Here is a 22,608-nt window from a genome sequence, read left to right on the forward strand (position 1 = left end):
TACATATGAGTGACAACAACAAGGGTAGGCTATAATGCTCATATGCATCACTCGGCGGCCAATGTTTCTGGGCTGAGATCATGCTCACTGTGCGCTCCCACCACAGAGACTAAGCTGTAAAAGACAGTTTTTGGTCCCTTCTAATGAACGTTCGCTAAAAGGCTTGGCTCCCAATCGTGACCACTGTGACAACCAATCAGAGTAGTCATGTAATTGGCCGATCTTTCCTACCCCCCAACATTTAAAGGGATGCTGGGGCAGGCGGGAAAGGGTTAAACCTCACTAAACTTTAGATTTAGGCTGCTTTCACACTAATCTGTTTTTCTTCCACTTTTGCGTTAAAAAAAGTGGAAGAAAAACACGTGCCCATGTATTCCTATGGTACTGTTCACACTGCTCCGATGTGGGTCTGTTGCTTTTTTTGAAATCTTGCTGCACTTTTGGTGCAGTAAAAAAAAACAGCACCAGAAATGCACCTCACCATTGAAATCAAGGAAGAACACGGCAAAACCACACGCATTACGTTTTTTGGTGTGGATTTTGGCGTGGCGTGTAAAAAAAGCACTGTAAACATGGTAAAAACGTGGCAAAAATGCATATGTGGTTTGTGGTTTTTTTTGTTATGGATCAGTGTGAAAGTAGCCTTAAAAGAAAAATTTATATTCAAGTATGTACACTGCTCAAAAAAATTAAACGAACACTTTGAAAACACATCAGATCGCAATGGGGAAAAATATAATGTTGGATCTCTATACTGACATGGACGGGGGATATCTATACTGACATGGACGGGGTAATGTGTTAGGAATCTAAGGATGCCCCATTGTTTGATGGAAATGAAAATGATCGACCTACAGAGGACTGAATTCAAAGACACCCCGAAACTGAAAGTGTAAAAATTATGCAGCAGACTAGTCCATTTTGCTGAAACTTCATTGCAGCAACTCAAAATGGTCCTCAGTAGTTTGTATGGCCCCCACGTGCTTGTATGCATGCCTGACAACATCGGGGCATGCTCCTAATGTGACGACGGATGGTGTCCTGGGGGATTTCCTCCCAGATCTGGACCAGGGCATCACTGAGCTCCTGGACAGTCTGAGCTGCAACCTGGTGGAGTCGGATGGACCGAAACATGATATCCCAGAGGTGTTCTATTGGATTTAGGGCAAGAGAGCGTGGGGGCCATTCAATGGTATCAATTCCTTCATCCTCCAGGAACTGCCTGCATACTCTCGCCACATGAGGCCGGGCATTGTCGTGCACCAGGAGGAACCCAGGACACACTGCACCAGCATAGGGTCTGACAGCGGGTCCAAGGATTTCATCCCGATACCTAGTGACAGTCAGGGTGCCATTGTCTAGGCTGTACAGGTCTGTGCGTCCCTCCTTGGATGTATCTCCCCAGACCATCATTGACCCACCACCAAAATGGTCATGCTGAACGATGGTGGTATCAGTTCCTTCATCCTCCAGGAACTGCCTGCATACTTTCACCAGCCGGGCATTGTCATTCATCAGGAGGAACCCAGGACCCCCTGCACCTGCGTAGGGTCTGACAATGGGTCCAAGGATTTCATCCCAATACCTAATGGCAGTCAGGGGGCCATTGTCTAGCCTGTAGAGGTCTGTGCGTCCCTCCATGGATATGCTTCCCCAGACCATCACTGACCCACCACCAAAACGGTCATACTGAACGATGTTACAGGCAGCAGAACGTTCTCCACGGCTTCTCCAGACCCTTTCATGTCTGTCACATGCTCAGGGTGAACCTGCTCTCATCTGTGAAAAGCACAGGGTGCCAGTGGTGGACCTGCCAATTCTGGTGTTCAATGGCAAATGCCAATTGAGCTCTATGGTTCCAGGCAGTGAGCACAGGGCCCACTAGAGGACGTCGGGCCCTCAGTCCACCCTCATGAAGTCTGTTTCTGATTGTTTGGTTAGAGACATTCACCAGTAGCCTGCAGGAGGTCATTTTGTAGCGCTCTGGCAGTGTAAATCCTGTTCCTCCTTGCACAAAGGAGCAGATACCTGTCCTGCTGATGGGTTAAGGACCTTCTACGGCCCTGTCCAGCTCTCCTAGAGTAACTGCCTGTCTCCTGGAATCTCCTCCATGCTCTTGAGACTGGGAGACACAGCAAACCTTCTGGCAATGGCATGTATTGATGTGCCATTCTGGAGGAATTGGACTGCCTGTGCAACCTCTGTAGGGTCCAAGTATCGTCTCATGTGACCAGTAGTGACATTGGCCCTAGCCAAATGCAAAACTAGTGAAAAACAGTCAGAAAAGATGGGTAGGGAAAAAATGTCAGCTGCCTCCACCAGTAAAACCATTCCTGTTTTGAGGGTTGTCTCATTGTTAATTAACTTGTTAATTAACTGCTACTTAACTGACCAGATCAATTTCCCAGGAGTTTCATTGACGTGATGCTAGACTCTGATTAAAAAGTGTTCATTTTCATGAGCAGCGTATTAACTTAGCAAAGTCCCATCCAGGGGCGGACTGACCATTCGAGCACTCGGGCACTGCCCGAGGGCCCGAGGTCAGTAGGGGGCCCCATGAAATGCCTCTGGTACCTTTTATAGGCATTTTTGGGTGTGCTTTGAGTGTGGGCAAGGACACAGGGGTCCCATGATCCCCTATTGCCCGGGGGCCCCATCTATTGCTATTAGCCTGCTTCACGTCTCCCAATTTTTATTTTTGTTTTGCCGCTGTGACTTCCTGTTAGTGGGTGGCTCCGTCGTTTCTGCATAGTCACATTGTATGTAGGAACGTTCACACGCTCTCTCCTTGGATCCTGAGATGGACTATGGACTATGGGATGTGTAGTGCACACGTGACCACACCTTTATAGATTTGGAAGTGGCGACGCAGGCATTGCCAGTACCAGGGAGTATGTTGGACGCCGCCATCATGGAGAGGTGAGGGGGAACCTGGTCGGGGTTCCAGGTTACATCAGGGTGCTGGGCTGATTATTTTTATATTAAAAAAAAAAACATTCAAACAAAATGTAATCATCATTATAATGGAGGATTGAAGTAGAAGGCAGAAAAGCTGCTTTTATTCCTGTGATGTGTTCATGAAGACAGTGATTGACATTTATTGACCATTGCCGGCTTGCGTTCACCTACATACACAAGGCCGCCCAGGCCCTGAGGAACTACACCTCCCAGCATGCACCTGGGCCTCCTCATTCACAACCAGCCCAGTGCTTCCAGGCCTTCTATCACAGCTGGAAGAAAGCGCACGGGTGACCGAGCGCCACGCCCACCGGCCCACAACCTGCTGTCTCCATGGTAACCGCCGGTAAGCTCTTCCGCAGAGTCGGCCGCGGTTTTACGTCATCGTAACGTCATCAGCAGCCGCCGTCAGAAGTATGGGCGGTGTCCTAGGAGACAGGTGTGTACACTTTGCATTGCAATGGGGTTTCTTGTGTTTTTATGAGAAATAGAGGCCGTGCTGGAGTAAAGAAAGACCGCCTGTGGGGTTATGTAGAGTCAATGGCAGATGATAGAGGAATACATGGAGTTGGCTGTCCATGAATTGGAGGAGAATCAGTATTTCCATGTGTGTTTCCTCCTGACACAGGCTGGTCAGTGACTTTTCTTGAGAGAAACTTCTACTAGGCCTCTTGCACACTGTAGCTTGTACAGCGTTGTTGGTTTCTTTTTTTACTGAGGTAAAATGTAGCCCATTATTTACAATGTGCCTTTGCACACAGGCGTGTAAATAAGAGCCGCGCGTTCTACAGCAAAAAAGAAAAAAATATAATTTTTGGTCGTGAATTTATGCCACCTGCGCACGAATACGGGCATATGAGTATAAATATTCATGGATTTTCCTTAAGAATATATTGTGCGCCCAAATACGTGAAAATACGCGCAGAAATAAGCACCAATCAAGCGCCTGAAATTGCGCTTTAAAAAAAATAAAGATGCTCAAACATCAGTAGCGTGTGCAAGAGGCCTGAGGGTCAGTTCACACTGCATGCGTTTCAGTTGCTTTTTATTCTGCATTGAAAACGCACAGAAAGTAGGTGATATGGTTGGCAGCACAGTGGCTGAATGGTCAGCACTTCCGCCTGGCAGTACTAGGGTCGTTGGTTCAAATCCCAGCCACGGCACCACCTGCCTGGAGTTTGCATGTTCTCCCTGTGCCTTCGTGGGTTTCCTCCAGGTACTCCAGTTTCCTCCCACACTCCAAAGACATGCTGGTAGGTGAATTGTCTCCTGTCTAAATTGTCCCTAGTATGTGTATGTATGAATGTGAGTTAGGGACCTTAGATTGTACGTCCCTTGAGGGTTAGGGACTGATGTGAATGTACAATATATATGTAAAGTGCTGTGTAAATTTATTTATTTCAGGTCCTTATATAGTGCCGTCAATTTACGCCGCGCTTTACATATATATTGTACATTCACATCAGTCCCTAACCCTCAAGGGGTGTACAATCTAAGGTCCCTAACTCACATTCATACATACACATACTAGGGACAATTTAGACAGGAGCCAATTAACCTACCAGCATGTCTTTGGAGTGTGGGAGGAATCCGGAGGAAACCCACGCAGACACAGGGAGAACATGCAAACTCCAGAACCGACGACCCTAGTACTATTGATGGCGCTATACAAGTACCTGTAATAAATAAATTGCCATTGTCATAGTTCACATCAGCGCTTGGAGTTCCAGTATGTTCCAGGTGCAGAAAAAAAAGTAGAACAGGCTGCATTTTTCCTGCACAGGACTGTACTGGAACGCGGTAAAACGCATCGGAATGCACCTGGAACACACATGTCCTTATTTAAATTAAAGAAAAATAGAGGAGGGGGGACATGAACTAGAATGCGTCAAAAACACATAAAAATGCACTGGAACTCGCCAGAAATACGTAAATAAAAAAACCCCATCCGGAACGCATCTGGACTTTGTTTCTATAGTGTGAATTGACCCTAATGCAGGCCATAGACTGTTCGAAAATCGGCCGATTTTTCGTCCGAAAGAATAATTGGCCGATTTTCACACTGTGAGTGGGGCAATGGCCGATTTTTGTTTTTCCTCATTTCGTTTATTGGGCATGCTGGAAAATTCGTGAAAAACGTCTGATTTTCTAAATCATTGGTGGCAACATTGGATTACAGAACAAACTAAATGAAAAATCGGCCAATGTTTGAACCGTCTATGGCCTGCATAAGTCTAGGTTCATACCTATGCAGGTTGCGTTTGATCCGTTTCTGCAGTGCTTTTTGCGGTGTGTTTTGCTTTTTTTTTTTTTTTTTTTTCTAATTTTTCTTGTTGCTAGGCAGAATTTAAATGCAAAACGCAGCAAACATGCACTACATGCTTTTCTGCAGCTTTCCCATTGAAGTCTATAGAACCAAAAACGCAACTTTTTGCGTTAGAAAAAGTCCCTGACCCTTTCCAAGAAACGCACACTACTGTGCATTGAGCCTGAATGTGCAAATTGTAACAGTCACAGGGGAGCTTTTTAAAAAATGGAGACTGCAGCTCCGCTTTAGATATCCAGCAGTAGTAATATACAAGCTGCCATTTTACAGCAGTTGGAAGAAGTAGAGAAGGAAGCCATGAAATGGGTCTAGATTTTGGAGCCTGCAAGGAAGCTGTCACCTGTACTTGACCAATCACCTGCATTCTGGGCATTTCCCACCACCGCACAATGGGTGTGTATACACAAAGCTGCGGGGTAGAGAGTGCCCCGGCTGCAGACGATTGGCCCAGTACAGGTTACAGCTTCCTGGCAGGCTAGCTCTGGGGGGTTCAAACTACGATCTGAACATGCCTTGGCTCATCACCAGTCTAGACCCATTTCATGGTCTCTTTCTCTACATCTTCCAACTGCTGTAAAATGTCATTTTACATAACTAGCAAAGGATAAGAAACAATGGTGCAGCTTTCACCAAGACAGGAATATGCAGAGAGCAATAGAAACCTGACAGATGTTCTAACTTGCTCCACTGTACTAAACCATCTCTGTCCTCTTGTTTTTGTGACATTGTCCCCAGAACAAGAAGTTGAGGACAAATGGATGCACATACAGGAAGAAGATACAGATAGCAATAAAACCTGACAGAGGTTCTGACCCTTCTGACTCTGCACAGAATTAACCATTGAGTTCCAGATGCTGTTTTAAAATGGCCCAGGGACAGCGGCTACCCATCCCAGCACTTTGGTAAAACCACACCCAGACAAGGCAGCTCCTGTAGGTTCCAACCGGCACTAAAGGCCTGAACTGCCAGCTGTCCTTGACAGCCAGTGTACAGCACTGCAGCCAGCCATAGACAGATGGAAATTTGCTAGTTCAGCAAGAATCGGACAAGTTTCATTCCGTCTATGGGCAGGCTGATTGTAGTGAAATCGATCTACCGATCAACTTCAGCGCAACCAGCCTGTCAGGTTTTTTCCCGAACGATTAATGCTACTGACTATAGCTAGCAACACTAATCATTGTGTTCTGCCAGCAGGGAAGGCTGCCCACCAGCAGAATACAATAGTATGTGGGGGGGGATTCCCCCAGATTCCCCCATCAACACTGATTGTTGATGGGAGTTAAGCAATTTTCTTTCCTTCCACCCATGCAAAATTGCATAACCTATGGGCTGCTTAAAGTGTTACTAAAGCGACAAAGAAAACGAGAAGCACACCAACCTAGTGCATTACCTCAGTAACCAAAATTTATTAATTATAAAATGATACCCACAAAGTATCTCTGAGTAGCTCTGATGAAGAAGGGATGCTCTTCGAAACGCGTCAGCTGTACTGAGTGTCTACCCCCATGCTGGGATTCGCACTGGCTCCTTATCTTTCAAGTCCCTCTGAGGACTTACATGCCTGATTTTATTCGCTGTTTGTGGGTATCATTTTATAATTAATAAATTTTGGTTACTGAGGTAATGGACTAGGTTGGTGCGCTTCTCGTTTCTTTGTCGCTTTGCAGTATTGGTCGGGCTTCCCCAGCCTTGTTTGGAGCTGCACAACTCTACATGCACTGGTGGTTGATTTTTCCAGATCTGGTTCCATCCATCCGCCACCCGCCTGGGTCCTAGAGCGCAGGAGAATTCGTTTCTGGTTTAAAGTGTTACTAAACCCAAGACCCTGGATTCACTATATCCGGTCTCCCACAGTTCACAGAACATGGAAATGCAATTATTTTAGTAAATATAAACTGTTAAATACCTTTTCTCATTAGCAGTTCGAGCAGTCTTGTGACTTCTATCACTGTCCAGTAGAGCACATGTTAAAGCTTGTAGGAGGAGTTTTCATTCTGCTCTAGGAGGTTGTAGAACCCCTGAACCTCTATCTGGACAGTGCTGATTGGCCCTGTGCTGATCACATGCACTTTCCCAAGAAAAAAAAGCCTCTCTAGCAATACACACCAAACTGAGCATGTGCAGAGTGACTCCACACGATATGTCCTAGCATTTAAGAAGGGGAGGATTAGAGAAGACCGGATCAAACAGCCTTTTTACACAATGCAGAGGATTAACCCCTTAGGTTCCACAGTGAGTATAACAAGCATGCTTTACTGTATATACAGACTGATTGTACTGTTGTGGGTTTAGTAACACTTTCAGCCCAGAAGCTGATATGATAAGCTGCTTGGCTGAAAAATTGATACACAGTGCTTCCTTACTGTATTTGGACGTGATGGGACTGTAGGCACCTCTTCTTACTAGGGAGGATGGACAGAGCTGCAATGCATTGCTAAAGTGATCTACTGCTGGCTGATTGCAGACTGCAATAGATCACTTTTCAAAGTGATCTTCTGCTGCATAGCTTTATGGGGAGTCTGGATCAGGTCTCCATTAAGCACATCCAGACCACCCAAGAAAGGAAAAAAGTGTAGAAACAAAAATGAAAACAAAAAGTCTAACAATAGAAAGGGAAAAAAAAAACATATAGTGTTTTGTTGAGTTTAATAAAGTTTACGTGCAGCAATCTTTCTTGAATTTATATATATATATATATATATATATATATATATATATATATACAATCATTGTAAAATTTTACGAAATAAATTTATGTTTAAACTAATTATAAATTCTAAACATTTTTTACCTGGTAAAAAAATGTTTAGGAGGCATCAGTATTGCCCTCTCACCAACCTCCCCTTAATTTCTTAAACTTACCTGAGCCCTCATTCGATCCAGCGCTGTGCAGTCTACAGCTCTCCTCTCCCCTCACTTCCTGGTCTCGCAAGCTTTACTGAGGCAGTGGGAGCAGGGGCGGACTGACAACTCATGGGGCCCCCGGGCAATAGGGGATCATGGGGCCCCTGTGTCCTTGCCCAAACTCAAAAAAGTCTATGAAAAAGGTACCAGGGGCATCTCATGGGGCCCCCTACTGACCCCAGGCCCTCGGGCAGTTCCCGAGTTTCCAAATGGTCAGTCCGCCCCTGAGTGGGAGCCATTGCCAATCAAAGCCAATGACAGAGGAGCGGGGTTTGGGAGGGAGCCTGCAGGAGTGCCCCCATAGGAAGCGGCTCCTATGGGGGCACTCACTGGAGAAGAGGACCCAGGAGCCCCGATGGGGGACCCAAGGAGAGGTGGTTCGGGGCTGCTTTGTGCAATTCCATTGCATAGAGCAGGTAAGTATAAGCCTGGTTGTTTTTTTAATATTTGCATTTACAATCAATTAAAAAAATTATATTATACTAGCTATATTATTAAAAAAAATTTTTGAAATTGATTGTACAATGCAAATCTTTAATAAATAAAGGAATTAAAAAAATAATAATAATAATATAGGGGAATTCGGTAAACCAAATCATTCCCTATGAGAAAATAATTTATGAAAATAGAGGCTGTCCCCATAAACATTACAGAACGGAACTCCTTGTGGACATGATGCCTTGTAACTTTGATCAGAAATGTGTATTCTGTTTTTGTACTTACTATTTGCAATAAACAGAGTTTAAAAAAAAAAAAAATTGCCTCCTTAGATTAATCCCAACAATGATATCAGATTGTCTGGATGACATGCGTATGTTCACTTTTACCATCCCGCTACATTACATAAAAATCACAGTTATGTAATGTTAGATGTTGCAGGCTTTGCTGGTTATAATTTGCGGTCAAAATCAATATTTCAGAAAAATTGATTTTTAAAATTTTTCACCATTTTATTTCTAAAAAAAACTACAAAATGAAAAAAATATAGATTATTATCAATTATTATTATTATACAGTATTTATATAGCGCCAATAGTTTGCTCAGCGCTGTACATTATAATGGGAGACAGTACATGAGACAGTACAGTAACAATACAATACATGAGGGGTTCGAGGGCCCTGCTCCTTGGAGCTTACAATCTAGGAGGGAGGGGATGGTGGTACAGGAGGAGATAGCTGTGGGGGATGGAGTGGTGGGAAGAGCGAAGGAGATCAGCAGTTATCTGAGGGCGGGGTAGGCTTCCCTGAAGAGATGGGTTTTCAGGGTGCGCCTAAAGGAGAGGAGGGTAGGTGACAGTCTGATGGATTGGGGTAATGAGTTCCAGAGGATGGGGGAAGCCCTGAAGAAGTCCTGGAGGCGGGCATGGGAGGAGGAGACCAGGGAACTGGAGAGTAGGAGGTCTTGTGAGGAGCGGAGAGTGCGTGTTGGGTGGTAGATGGATATCAGGTCGGTGATGTAGTTTGGGGCAGTGTTATGAACAGTATTTTGTTATTTGAATATGATCTCTATAATAAAGATCACAATGATTAAGAATGATGTGTATAAATAAACATAAATACTAATATTCTTAAACTTTGATACCAAAAAATATTGTGCATGAAAAATGAACAATGACAATAAATCACTAAAAAATATTTAAATAAATATAAAAAATAAAATATAAAAAAATAAAAATAAAAATAAATATAATGTCCCAAAAAGTGACTTTGTGCTGGAAAATCTTCAATCTAAAATAATTATAAATCGGTGACTGCTTGTGAATCCTCCCTCCAGTGAAGATGTGCGCTCACCTCATAAGAAGCCTGCAATTAGGCTATAAAAGCTTGCGGTTCACCTCCTTTGGAACCTACTAGTTTAGAACTCCTGCTTGAAGATAGGATGAATCTCCTCTCCAGAGGGTGCAACTCCTCTATACTTTCATCTCCATACGATTCTCCACATATAAAAAAGATCTCGACATGGTGCTTTATCTTTTATATAAGTATGCCTTTTATTTGCTTATGATATGGCACTCACATATAAAGTGTGCGGATAGTGGTAGCACAAATGCAATCCCAAACCGCCGCTGATTGTCGGAGCTGTGTACTCGTGGTCCGGCAAACAAACTGACTCCCTCCGAGTGACGTTGCAGTCCCACCCCTACGCGTTACGCCACTGGTCACGTGGCTTCATCAGGGGGATTTGATTGTCAATCAAATCCCCCTGATGAAGCCACGTGACCAGTGGCGTAACGCGTAGGGGTGGGACTGCAACGTCACTCGGAGGGAGTCAGTTTGTTTGCCGGACCACGAGTACACAGCTCCGACAATCAGCGGCGGTTTGGGATTGCATTTGTGCTACCACTATCCGCACACTTTATATGTGAGTGCCATATCATAAGCAAATAAAAGGCATACTTATATAAAAGATAAAGCACCATGTCGAGATCTTTTTTATATGTGGAGAATCGTATGGAGATGAAAGTATAGAGGAGTTGCACCCTCTGGAGAGGAGATTCATCCTATCTTCAAGCAGGAGTTCTAAACTAGTAGGTTCCAAAGGAGGTGAACCGCAAGCTTTTATAGCCTAATTGCAGGCTTCTTATGAGGTGAGCGCACATCTTCACTGGAGGGAGGATTCACAAGCAGTCACCGATTTATAATTATTTTAGATTGAAGATTTTCCAGCACAAAGTCACTTTTTGGGACATTATATTTATTTTTATTTTTATTTTTTTATATTTTATTTTTTATTTTTTATATTTATTTAAATATTTTTTAGTGATTTATTGTCATTGTTCATTTTTCATGCACAATATTTTTTGGTATCAAAGTTTAAGAATATTAGTATTTATGTTTATTTATACACATCATTCTTAATCATTGTGATCTTTATTATAGAGATCATATTCAAATAACAAAATATTGATTTAAGGATTGGGAGCGCAACACTATAGATTTATTTTTTGCGGTTTATCACATTGGTAGTTATGTGCTAGAGGTTTGCGATCCAGCATTAGAGTGTATTAATAAGGAGTGTTTGCTCATTTTCTGGCTCGCAAGATATTTCTAATAGTGTTATGAACAGCTTTGTAAGTCAATGTTAATATTTTAAATTTTATGCGTTGGGCAATCGGAAGCCAGTGGAGGGATTGGCAGAGGGGGGTGGTGGATACGGAGCGGTTGGTAAGGTTGATGAGTCTGGCCGCAGAATTCAGGATAGCCTGAAGCGGGGATAATCTGTGGTGAGGTAGGCCGGGGAGGAGGGAGTTGTGTTAGTCAAGTCGTGATATAATAAGGGAGTGGATGAGTTGCTTTGTAGTTTCAGGATTAGGAACTACGTATTTTGGAGATGTTGCGGAGGTGGAGTCTGCATGAATTTGTCAGCGATTGGATCTGGGGCTGGAAAGACAGATTGGAGTCTAGAATGACACCTAGTTCTTTGGCTTGCGGGGTGGGGCTCATGGTGGCATTGTTGGTTGTGATAGAGAGGTCGGGCGTGGAGGGGTGTGTCGCGGGCTGGGGGGAAACTAGGGGCTCGGTTTTAGCAAAGTTTAGTTTGAGGAAGTGGAGTGACATCCAGTCTGATATGTCGTTAAAAATTAAATTAAAGCCATATTTGTCCTGAAAAAACTATAGTGTGTTAGGGTAGACTACAAAAAGGTAAAAAATGCTCTGGAACTCAGGCGGAGAAAAAGGCTCGGGGACGCAAATGGTTCAAAAAAACTTTTGGCTGGAATTGAGAATTAAAGAGAATCTGTCATTTTGGCAAAATGACTGGTTTTATTAAAAGAACAACCCCCACCCACTGATACCTTTCCTACCCTCCCCTGCAGGTGTCCCTCTGCCTGCTAGATTCCCCAGCATCTGCCTGGATTCTGGAGAGTCCGTCAGGAAGCCTGACACTAGCTGTGCAGTGGCCAAGACTTGGGCAGAACAGGGAATTCTGGTGATGATATTTTGCCTTTGGCATTCAGGAATAACAAGCAAAGCCAGCATATGATTCAGCTTGCCAGCAAGTAAATTGATGTGTTGGATTTGAGTAGATGTGCCCTTTATATCCTACAATGCTGACATAAAGTGATCATCAAATATATCTCTGTACTTTTCCGTTAATTAAGGTCTAGTTGTGGAAGCGGTGATTGACCCTGACAGGACCTTCTATGTCCTCCGACACCTAACATGGCTACTGCTCGGGGGGCGGACTCCGAGAATGACTCTGATGGTGAAATTTCTGAAGATCCAGAACGACAGGCGCTAGATTATGTGTCCAGGGTACTTGGCACTCACAGCCTGCAGGACAAAGTCCAGCAGCCTCCACACGCATTGTCTATAGGGGCTCAGGACAGCAACAAGCATGAAGGTCTAGATCTGAAGAAATCTCCAGTGACCGGAGACCATGGGGAGATGTCATCATTGCTCTTACGTCTTCCCTTGGAGCTCATCCTTCACATATTGTCCTATCTCGATCCGCGGTTCATCCTCGATGTATTGCCTCTTGTGTGCCACACTCTGCGGGATGTTGTGGTGGATGAGGTGACATGGAAGTTGCGGGTTCAGAGAGGGATAAGTGCTAATTATCCAGTGGTAGAACGTGAGTAATGATACAGAGCAATAATTCCTGTTTTCCTAATACAACACATTGGTTCATCTTCACCTCTCCTCTCCTAATACACAGGCATTAGGACACAATGACCTCTCCCCTCTTCCTAATTAATACTCAGACATTAGGACACCCTGACAACCCCACAACCTCCCCCCCCACAGTACAAAGACATCAGGACACAATGACCTCTCCAATCCACCTAATACACAGACATCCGGACACACTGACTGCTCCTTTCTTGGTACACAAACATCCACACACACTGACTGCTCCTCTCCTCCCAATACACAGACATCAACGCACACTGCTCCTCTCCTCCTAATACACAGACATCAACGCACACTGCTCCTCTGCTCCTAATACACAGACATCAGTGCACACTGCTCCTCTCCTAATACACAGACATCAGCGCACACTGCTCCTCTCCTCCTAATACACAGACATCAGCGCAGACTGACTGCTCCTCTCCTAATACACAGACATCAGCGCAGACTGACTGCTCCTCTCCTCCTAATACACAGGCATCCGCACACGCTGACTGCTCCTCTCCTCCTACAACACAGGCATCCGCACACGCTGACTGCTCCTCTCCTCCTACAACACAGGCATCCGCACACGCTGACTGCTCCTCTCCTCCTAATACACAGACATCAGCACACACTGACTGCTTCTCTCCTCCTAATACACAGGCATCCGCACACACTGACTGCTTCTCTCCTCCTAATACACAGACATCAGCACACACTGACTGCTTCTCTCCTCCTAATACACAGGCATCCGCACACACTGACTGCTTCTCTCCTCCTAATACACAGGCATCCGCACACACTGACTGCTTCTCTCCTCCTAATACACAGACATCTGCACACACTGACTGCTTCTCTCCTCCTAATACACAGACATCAGCACACACTGCTCCTCTCCTCCTAATACACAGATCAGCAGACACTGACCCCTCCTCTTTTAATACACAGACATCATGACACGCTGACCTCTCCTCTCCTCCTAATACAGAGATTAGAACACATTGACCTCTCCCTTTTTATGGTCTACAGACCTCAGGACATACTGACCCCTTGCCACCTCTCCTCTCATAGTACACAGATATCAGGACACCCAATCCTGTAATTCTGTATTTGTATTTATTTATGTGATCTTTCCTCAGAAGAACATTTTGATTGGCCAGCTGCTTGCATTGAACTAGAAGAGCAGGTGTCTAATTGGTCAGATGAAGGAAAGAAGACAGAGCGGTTCTCATTGTCTGATGGCCATTTTGCCCCCGTGGATGCCGTGCTGCTCTTGAAGGTGAGTTTGCTTGGCTAGCCCCCAGCCAGTTGTTTAGAACCTCTTCTGATAAAAAGCGTACCAAACAGATGGCTGCCTCCAATGACTTTGAATGTGTCCACCTTAAAGTAATTTTCTGAAGATTTTAGAAGTTTTTTTATAAATACAAGACCCCGGTTAAAATCTGACTTTATAAAGTAAAACTGAGGTCCTCATCTTGGCGAGCAGCCTCTCGCTATAATATGTCAATAACATTGACTTAATATGACACACTTCCTTCCAAAAGCAACCTCCTCTGGCAATGAGACATCTGTGATCTTCTTCATTGCTCCATCATCACCGCTAGCACCCATACCCAGTCTTCTTCCATGTCTTGATTGGTTGTCCCGTGATGATCCAACTTCCTTGAATTTGCATGGAGTAATTGATCCTGGCAACCAAGGCATGCTTGGTGTACAATTAGAAGAAAATTGCTGGCAGGAAAGGCAGAAGCTTTTATAAGAGAAGAGATATGCATAGTCTTTACTGTGGTAAAAGACTGCTCACTAGTATTTAAAAAAAAAAATTAAGTTCTGTTATAACCACCCCAATACCACCATATATTCAAATTAAGAGAGGTGGATGCTTATTTCTGGAGCACTGTTTCTAAACTGCGTTACAGAAAAAAGCAGGTGCAGGTGGCAAGTGCGCCTGTCGAATACCTGTGATGAAGCTGAGCATCACAAATCATAGGCTAATTGCAATCAGAGTGGCTTTGTGCCTTGTAATCGGTGTAATGGCCAGTAGCAACAATTACAATTGTAAATGTTTCTTCTGTTTTCATTACAGAGCTCTCCTCTGACAAGGAGTGGGGGGGATGTGAATAATGAATGAACGGAGGTAATGTCAGGGTTCTAATGAATTGCATTATGGGATAGTTTTGTTAAAGTAGAATTCCAGGCTAAACCCAATTAATCTTAAAAATGCCTGTGTCAGTCAGTGGCAACTGCAGGGAAGAGGAGTTCTGGTAGATCACAAGTGAATAAAGCACCTGGACCGGATGGCATACACCCACGGGTCCTTAAAGAATTGAGCTCTGTCATTTCAAAGCCATTGTTTCTCATTTTTAGGGACTCTTTAATGACTGGCATAGTACCACTGGATTGGTGTAAGGCCAATGTGGTGCCAATATCTAAAAAGGAATCAAAATCTTTACCAAGTAATTATAGACCTGTTAGTTTAACTTCTATAGTTGGGAAGATATTGGAGAGTTTAATAAAAGACCACATAGATGAGTTCTTGCTGGAAAAAATATTTTAAATAACAGACAGAATGGATTCATGAAAGACAGAAGTTGTCAAACAAATCTGATTTCTTTTTATGAGGAGGTGAGCAAAACCTTGGACAGAGGAGTGGTGGTGGCCGTGGTATACTTGGACAAAGGTATACTTGGACAGAGGGGTGGTGGTGGACATGGTATATTTGGACAGAGGGGTGGTGGTGGACGTGGTATACTTGGACAAAGGTATACTTGGACAGAGGGGTGGTGGTGGACATGGTATATTTGGACAGAGGGGTGGACGTGGTATACTTGGACAAAGGTATACTTGGACAGAGGGGTGGTGGTGGACATGGTATACTTGGACAGAGGGGTGGCGGTGGACTTGGACGTGGTATACTTGGACAGAGGGGTGGCGGTGGACGTGGTATACTTGGACAGAGGGGTGGCAGTGGACGTGGTATACTTTGACAGAGGGGTGGCGGTGGACGTGATATACTTGGACAGAGGGGTGGTGGTAAACGTGGTATACTTGGACAGAGGGGTGGCGGTGGATGTGGTATACTTGGACAGAGGGGTGGAGGTGGATGTGGTATACTTGGATTTTGCAAAAGCATTTGACACAGTTCCCCACACACGGCTAATGTGTAAGGTAAAGTCTACGGGCTTGGAAAAATCTGTATGTAAATGGATAGAAAACTGACTAAAAGATGGTATTCAGAGAGTAGTGGTTAATGATTCATACTCTGAATGGTCTGGGGTGTCAGTGGTGTACCCCAGGGTTCAGTGTTGGGACCCTTACTATTGATTATATTTATAAATAATATCGGGTCTGAGATTATAAATCCCATTTCAGTCTTTGCAGATAACACCAAGCTGTGCCGGGGAATAACGTCCTTACAGGATGTCTCCAACTTACAAGCCGTCCTCTATGTTCTGTGTAATTGGGCAACTATGTGGCAAATGAGGTTTAATGTTGATAAATGTAAGGTTCTGCACTTGGGGGCTAAGAATATGCATGCATCACACATGGGGGGGTACAACTGGGGGGGTCAATGGTGGAGAAGGATCTGGGGGGGTCAATGGTGGAGAAGGATCTGGGGGTTCTGGTAGATCACAAGCTTAATAATGGCATGCAATGCCAAGCTGCGGTTTCTAAAGCGAGCAAAATCCTCTCTTGTATTAATAGAGGTATAGACTCCAGAGAGAGAGATATCATTTCCCCGGTACAAATCATTAGTAACACCTCATCTGGAATATGCAGTTCAGTTTTGGGCACCAATTCACAAAAAGAACATTGGGGAACTGGAAAAAGTACAGAGAAGGGCAACCAAACTGATAAGAGGCATGGAGGAGCTCAGCTATGAGGAAAGATTAGAGGAACTGAATTTATTCTCTCTTGAGAAGAGGAGATTAAGGGGGGGGGATATGATCTCCATGTATAATACATAAGGGGGGATATGATCTCCATGTATAAATACATCAGTGGTTCATATAGTGAACTCGGTGTAGAGTTATTCATCCTGAGGTCATCACAGAGGACAAGGGGGCACTCCTTACGTTTTGAGGAAAAGAGATTTACTCTCCAAATATGGAAAGGTTTCTTCACAGTAAGAGCTGTAAAAATGTGGAATAGACTCCCTCAAGAGTTGGTTCTGGCCAGCTCAGTGGATTGCTTTAAATAAAGTCCTGGATTCTTTACTAGTTACACAGAATATAACTGGATACTAACATTTATAGGTAAAGTTGATACAGGGAATATCCGATTGCCTCTCTGGGAATCGGGAAGGATTTTTTTCCCCTTCAGGAGCAAATTGGATCATGCTTTGCTGGGTTTTGTTTGCCTTCCTCTGGATCAAATGTAGGTATAGGATTATAACTTGTGTTTTTTCTTTTTGTTTGTGGTTGAACTGGATGTTAACTGTAGCTGTCTGCTGTCCAAAAATCGGTCATTTTGGGTATGTTCATACTGTCCTGGCATTTTTATTTGATATGTTTATAGCAAAAACTAATGGAGACTTTTTCAAAATGTTTGGTGTTTATTCCTTTTACAGTACATAAAACCTAGTATTTATTAAATACCACCAAAAGAAAGCTCTGTCTGTCTCAAAAAAATAATATAAAGACACTCAATTCCCCCATCTATGCTACACACAGTGGATGGAGGAATCTGCATTGCCTGCTTTTGTAATCATGCCGCCGCAACGCCAAATGTTCTGTTTGAATACCTGTACAGTGACTATAGATGATAAGATGGAGTCACTGTTCGGCTGACAATTTTCCACCTGTCGTCTTGATTTTTCAGCTGTTTAATAGTTTGATCACCTAGCTTGATCAGTGACATCACATTCTAACATCATTTGCTTTCATTTCTGCAGAGAGGGTCACTGTGTGTGTCTGGATCCCGGGACAGAAATGTCATCCTTTGGGACCTGAAACAACTGGGTAAACAAAACGAAAAAGTAAAAAGCAAGGTGCTAGGAACTGCGAAGACAGGAACACACAAGGTAAAAATGCCTGCTATACTTATTTTATACACCATAGGGAGCACCAAAAGCATAATAAATTCTGTCACAGCTATTAAACCGTTTTATAACAATTTGCTAAATAGATGGATCACAGAAATGTAAGCTTTCTGCACTGAATGTTCTAGGGATGGGCCTGGTCCCTTGCCACCTGTGACAATTGTGTCTGCTCAGGCTCCTGGGATAGCACCATGAAGATATGGGACATAGCAGCGGATGGGCAACAGGTTGGAGAGATTCGGTATGAAGGCTTTTTTTTTTTTAACATGGAAGAAAATTAATCATACAGGGTTGATGGATGGCATTTCTTTGTGCTCTTACATTTTTTTCAAACGTAAGTGATCTACATGAAAAACACTATCAATCGACCCTGTACCTTTCTTTTTTTTTTTTATCATAACGCATAACCAATTACCTTGGGTCAATCGAAGCTGCCACTATTTGTTTCTTATTGGGACAGATGGTGACAGCTACATACAGTGTACATTGCTGTGTTCCAGCAGTGGTATGGGGACTTTCTGTTAGCTGCCAGAACAAAGTTTAGTAAGGCTGAGCACTGTTGAGCCATTCACAGGAAGCATTGTATTTTTATGAATGAATACAAGGCTTTCTCTGAATGGTTGAGGTGGAAAGGCAGGTGGGGATGGGCAGATGATGTCATGATCTCCACCTCAGCCATTCAGAGAAAGCCATTGAAAATATGCAAAATTTCCTGTGAATGCAGAACTCGGCCTGACTCGATTTCTGTTTTGTGAATGGGACAGGAAAATCCTTTACTGCTGCTGGAACACAGCACTCTGTACTGTATGTAGCTAATGCTACATACACTATAGTGCTCGTTCAGATGGCAGATTAGTGCTGACCTCCATGCAGAGATGCTAGCAGATGCATATGTATCAACCTTGGAGCTGCACGTAGGCAGCCTATAGACGTGGCCAGCAGCAGCATGAACAGAATTGCATATCCAAATTTGAGCCGGTTGCACGGATCTGAACACAGAGACCCTTGTTGATTTGGCCCAGCTTTTTAAAATGATAGTAAAGCTGGAGGCTATAAGGCTAGCTTCTCTGCATACTCTGTTTTTTTGAATAGCTAAAACTAAGCCCCAAATCAAAAGTGTCTTACCACAGCAATGGTGGAGATTCTGAGATAAGAATATTGGCAAACACCAGAATTTAGTGAGCTGGGCAGCCAGCAAGATTAAAGTGAAACTGAGCTGGGATAAGATTTCTAAGATCGCAGGAGTGCTTTTGTGCAGAGACCATGTAGTGCCAGTAAGTACTTGTATTATATATGCTTACATATATACAGGCCATACATGGATCTTGACTTTTGTCCAAGTAGAGAGTAAAGGCTGGTACACACTGACCAAATATTAGCCGGTTCAGCAGAAACTGGCCGACATTCGGCTCGTGTGTACAGCAGCCTGTCCGACAGAAGCCAGTCTAACTACTGTCTTTTATCGAATGGGCATGTTGGCAAAGCAGCATCCGATCAGCGCTGGTGGCCAATGGTTTTGAGCGCTGATCAGTGTGTTCTGGCGGGGCGGGGGGGGGGGGGGCAATCCCCCTGTCAGAACACAATAGCTCAGCGGGTGAGATAACTGCACTAACATCACTTAGTACAGCAACCTCTCAGGTTTTCTTCGTTCAGCCCGCTGGGTTGAACAAAAAAAAAAACAAAACTCCCTATGCGTTCCGAGCGTAAGGCCTGGCGCTTCCCTGCCTACCTCTTAATTCAGTTGTCTGTTACCGTAAACTTTAGTAGGCAATAGACGTTCTGACATTTTGACAGGAGAATAACAGAGCGTTTGGGGCAGAAGATAAAGCCCTGTGCACAACCTGGGCCCAGATTTAAGGGGCCTATTTTAAGACCAACAAAGGTACTTGTGGGCACCACCAGATACTGGTGGAAACAGGTCTAGGTTTTTTAGTAAACATGGAAAATAAAGCTGACAACTATCTATTGACTGTGAAGAAATAAACAAAAGAGAGTGGAATAACTATAATGTAGCCACAATCGTGTTGACTTTTTGTGCTACTTGTAGTATATCTTAATAATATAATATTTATTTATTTATTTAGTGGCCGAGCAGCAATCCTGTGCCTGGCTTATCTATCAGACATCTTAGTTTCAGGATCCTATGACAAGAGAGTGAGCATGTATGATCCAAGAGGTGAGCAGCATCATATACCAAGGGTATTGGACATCCTCCTTAACTTACTATAGGACTTACCAATGCAGATCACAGTATGTCATTTATGCTATTGCCCGGCTTTACAGTTGTGTACTGGATTAAAAGAAAACCATGTTTTTTATAAAGGGGTTTTATTTATTTGGATTTAAGACTCTACATTTTTGTGTGTGTTTTTTATGTTATTTAGGAAGCCAGATACAGACATCCATTTCATATAATTCTACTTCATCAGAAAGTAATAGTAAGAATAACACCAGCAAAATCAGCACTTCATATAACTGCTCCTCCACTACTGCTTGTTTGCAGCGCAAGCCTCACTTCTCATACAGGTATACCTCTCTTTCCGAATCATGACAGTGGGATGACGTCACTTCCTGTATGTCATGCTGATGTCTTCAGGGGACGTGACAGCTTATATATTTGATAAATCCTTTTTGTGATACACATATAAATCCCCCAAAGATAACTCCAACTATTAATATAATCAATATCACTTCCACTAAAATTGTATTTAAATGAATCCACACACAATTCCGTCTTAAAAAACAGAAACCCCAACAAAAATTTAAAATAAAATAAAATATAAAAAAATATATAAAATGTATATAATAAACCCAAAGTGTCCAAGTTCCAAAATTTTTTTTCAATCCAGTAAAGCAGAAATTGATTCTAAGTACTCCATGATAACCTCAAAAAAAAGAAAAAGAGAAAATTCATAGTGTATTACCCTTAAAAAATATATATATACTTCACTCTGTGTACAACACAAAAACACACCAAAATTTGTGCAAAATAAATTAGATATATATCAATCCAAATAAATCAGCAAATAAATAAATAGATAAATGAATAAAAATAAAAAATAAAAAACCCCAAATCGTGAAAAACGTGATCACTCCAACCACAAGTGAATAGTGATACTAGGTACTAGTACCCTCTAAACTCCAGCCAAAAGTGATACCAGATACTATTACCCTCTTCCAGTATTTTCAAGCATGAGCTGACATAGGAAATCTGTATCTCTCAATCCTTCATTTCCAGGGGTATTCCTCCCAACTCCTCATAGAAGCATAAAAGGCTCTTAGGCAGGATCCATAAAAAGGAACAAATTTTAATAGAAACTTACATATAAAACAGGGAAATCCAGCTTCCAGCATTGCTCTCTCAAAATTTTAGGTTGAAAAACACATGTTTCCAACCAACAAAATGGCCATGGCGACACTTCCGGTTAGCGTGCGTGATGACGTCACTCACTAACGCGTTTCGTCACTTCCGGACTTCGTCTGAAGGGATCTTATATATTTTTTTCTTAGTCTGAGGCATGGATTGCTCCAAAATCTCCTGGTAGACGGCTGCGTTGACCCTGGACTTAATGAAGCACAGTGGACCAACACCAGCACATGACATGGCTCCCAAAATCAACACAGCTTGTGGAAACTTCACACTGGACTTCAAGCATCTTGCAGTGCGTGCCTTTCCATTCTTCCTCCATACTCTGGGTCCTTGGTTTCCAAATGAGATGCAAAAGTTGCTCTCATCAGAAAAGAGGACTTTGGACCACTGAGCAAAAGACCAGGTCTGTTTTCTTTTAGCCCAGGTAAGACGCTTCAGACGTTGTTTGTTGTTCAGGAACAGCTTGACAAGAGAAATACGACATTTGAAGCCCATGTCCGGGATCCGTCTGTGTGTGGTGGCTCTTGATGCACTGACTCCAGCCTCAGTCCACTCCTTGTGAAAGTCCCCAACACTTTTGAATGGCCTTTTCCTGACAATCCTCTCCAGGCTGCGGTCATCCCTGCTGCTTGTGACCTTTTTCTTCCACAATTTTCCCTTCCACATAACTTAACACATAATCTGCACCAGAATGGCAGGACGAAAGAAGTGTGGAGAAGGCTTGAAACAGCTCAAGATCTAAAGCACACAACGTCATCTGTAAAACAAGGTGAAGGCAGTGTGATGGCATGGACATATATGGGTGAGCCTTACGTGCTGACGTCACACTTCCGGAGTTCGGAGCGGTGGCCATCTTGGTATGCTTTTATGCATTTAACTCTTTGCTGTATCCACGTGGATTATTTTGAACTATTTACAATAAATACTACACTATATTGCCATACCTTCGACTCCTGTGGTGAGCTTCTCCCCCTAGGAGGATCCTTTGCTGCTTTTGCATAGCCCTGACCCTGGAGAAGTCCAGTCCCTATTTATGGCTTCCTGAGACCCCCCATAAGGATCATCATTAACGCTATCATACAAGTAGCATTCTGGTGAGCGCACATCCATATAAGGTGATGGATTCCCATGTTGGATCATGAGCACTCTCGAGCATCCCAGCTGATATTGCTGCACCTTGTAGTTCCGCGATCACCAGGTATTGCTGTGACCTGTAGTACCACGGACTATGTATAATCACTAATATTGCTAAAGAGCACACGCGTATCACTTGGCACTTCTGTAGATGTAGTAGCAACGGACTATTTATATTCACTATTTATGTTCAGATTTTTATAATTCTATGATTTTATATGATCTGAAACTTTTTTATTGTATGAACACTTCTATTCACATAAG

The 22,608-nt window shown here is 43.3% G+C and overlaps 1 protein-coding gene across 3 annotated transcripts in view; it reads left to right on the top strand.

Moving 5' to 3' along the window:
* Window positions 1-2,898: 2,898 nt before the first annotated feature.
* FBXW9 (F-box and WD repeat domain containing 9) overlaps window positions 2,899-22,608 on the top strand; it is a 36,153-nt gene continuing 16,443 nt past the window's right edge. Inside the window, exons 1-6 of one of the 3 annotated variants that reach the window (XM_089660958.1) lie at window positions 2,899-2,919; window positions 12,289-12,761; window positions 13,939-14,078; window positions 17,694-17,822; window positions 17,969-18,081; window positions 19,925-20,016. In XM_089660958.1, coding sequence (XP_089517084.1) covers window positions 12,350-12,761; window positions 13,939-14,078; window positions 17,694-17,822; window positions 17,969-18,081; window positions 19,925-20,016 — 886 coding nt within the window. In that variant the 5' untranslated portion in view covers window positions 2,899-2,919; window positions 12,289-12,349. Of the gene's footprint in view, window positions 2,920-3,241; window positions 3,398-12,288; window positions 12,762-13,938; window positions 14,079-17,693; window positions 17,823-17,968; window positions 18,082-19,924; window positions 20,017-22,608 lie in introns of those variants that run through there. The other 2 variants (XR_016308146.1, XM_089660957.1) reach the window with 2 other exon arrangements.

Source organism: Staurois parvus, unplaced genomic scaffold (assembly GCF_062004578.1).
Source record: "Staurois parvus isolate SC_StPar_1 unplaced genomic scaffold, SC_StPar_1.0 ptg001296l, whole genome shotgun sequence".
Classification (NCBI taxonomy): domain Eukaryota; kingdom Metazoa; phylum Chordata; class Amphibia; order Anura; family Ranidae; genus Staurois; species Staurois parvus.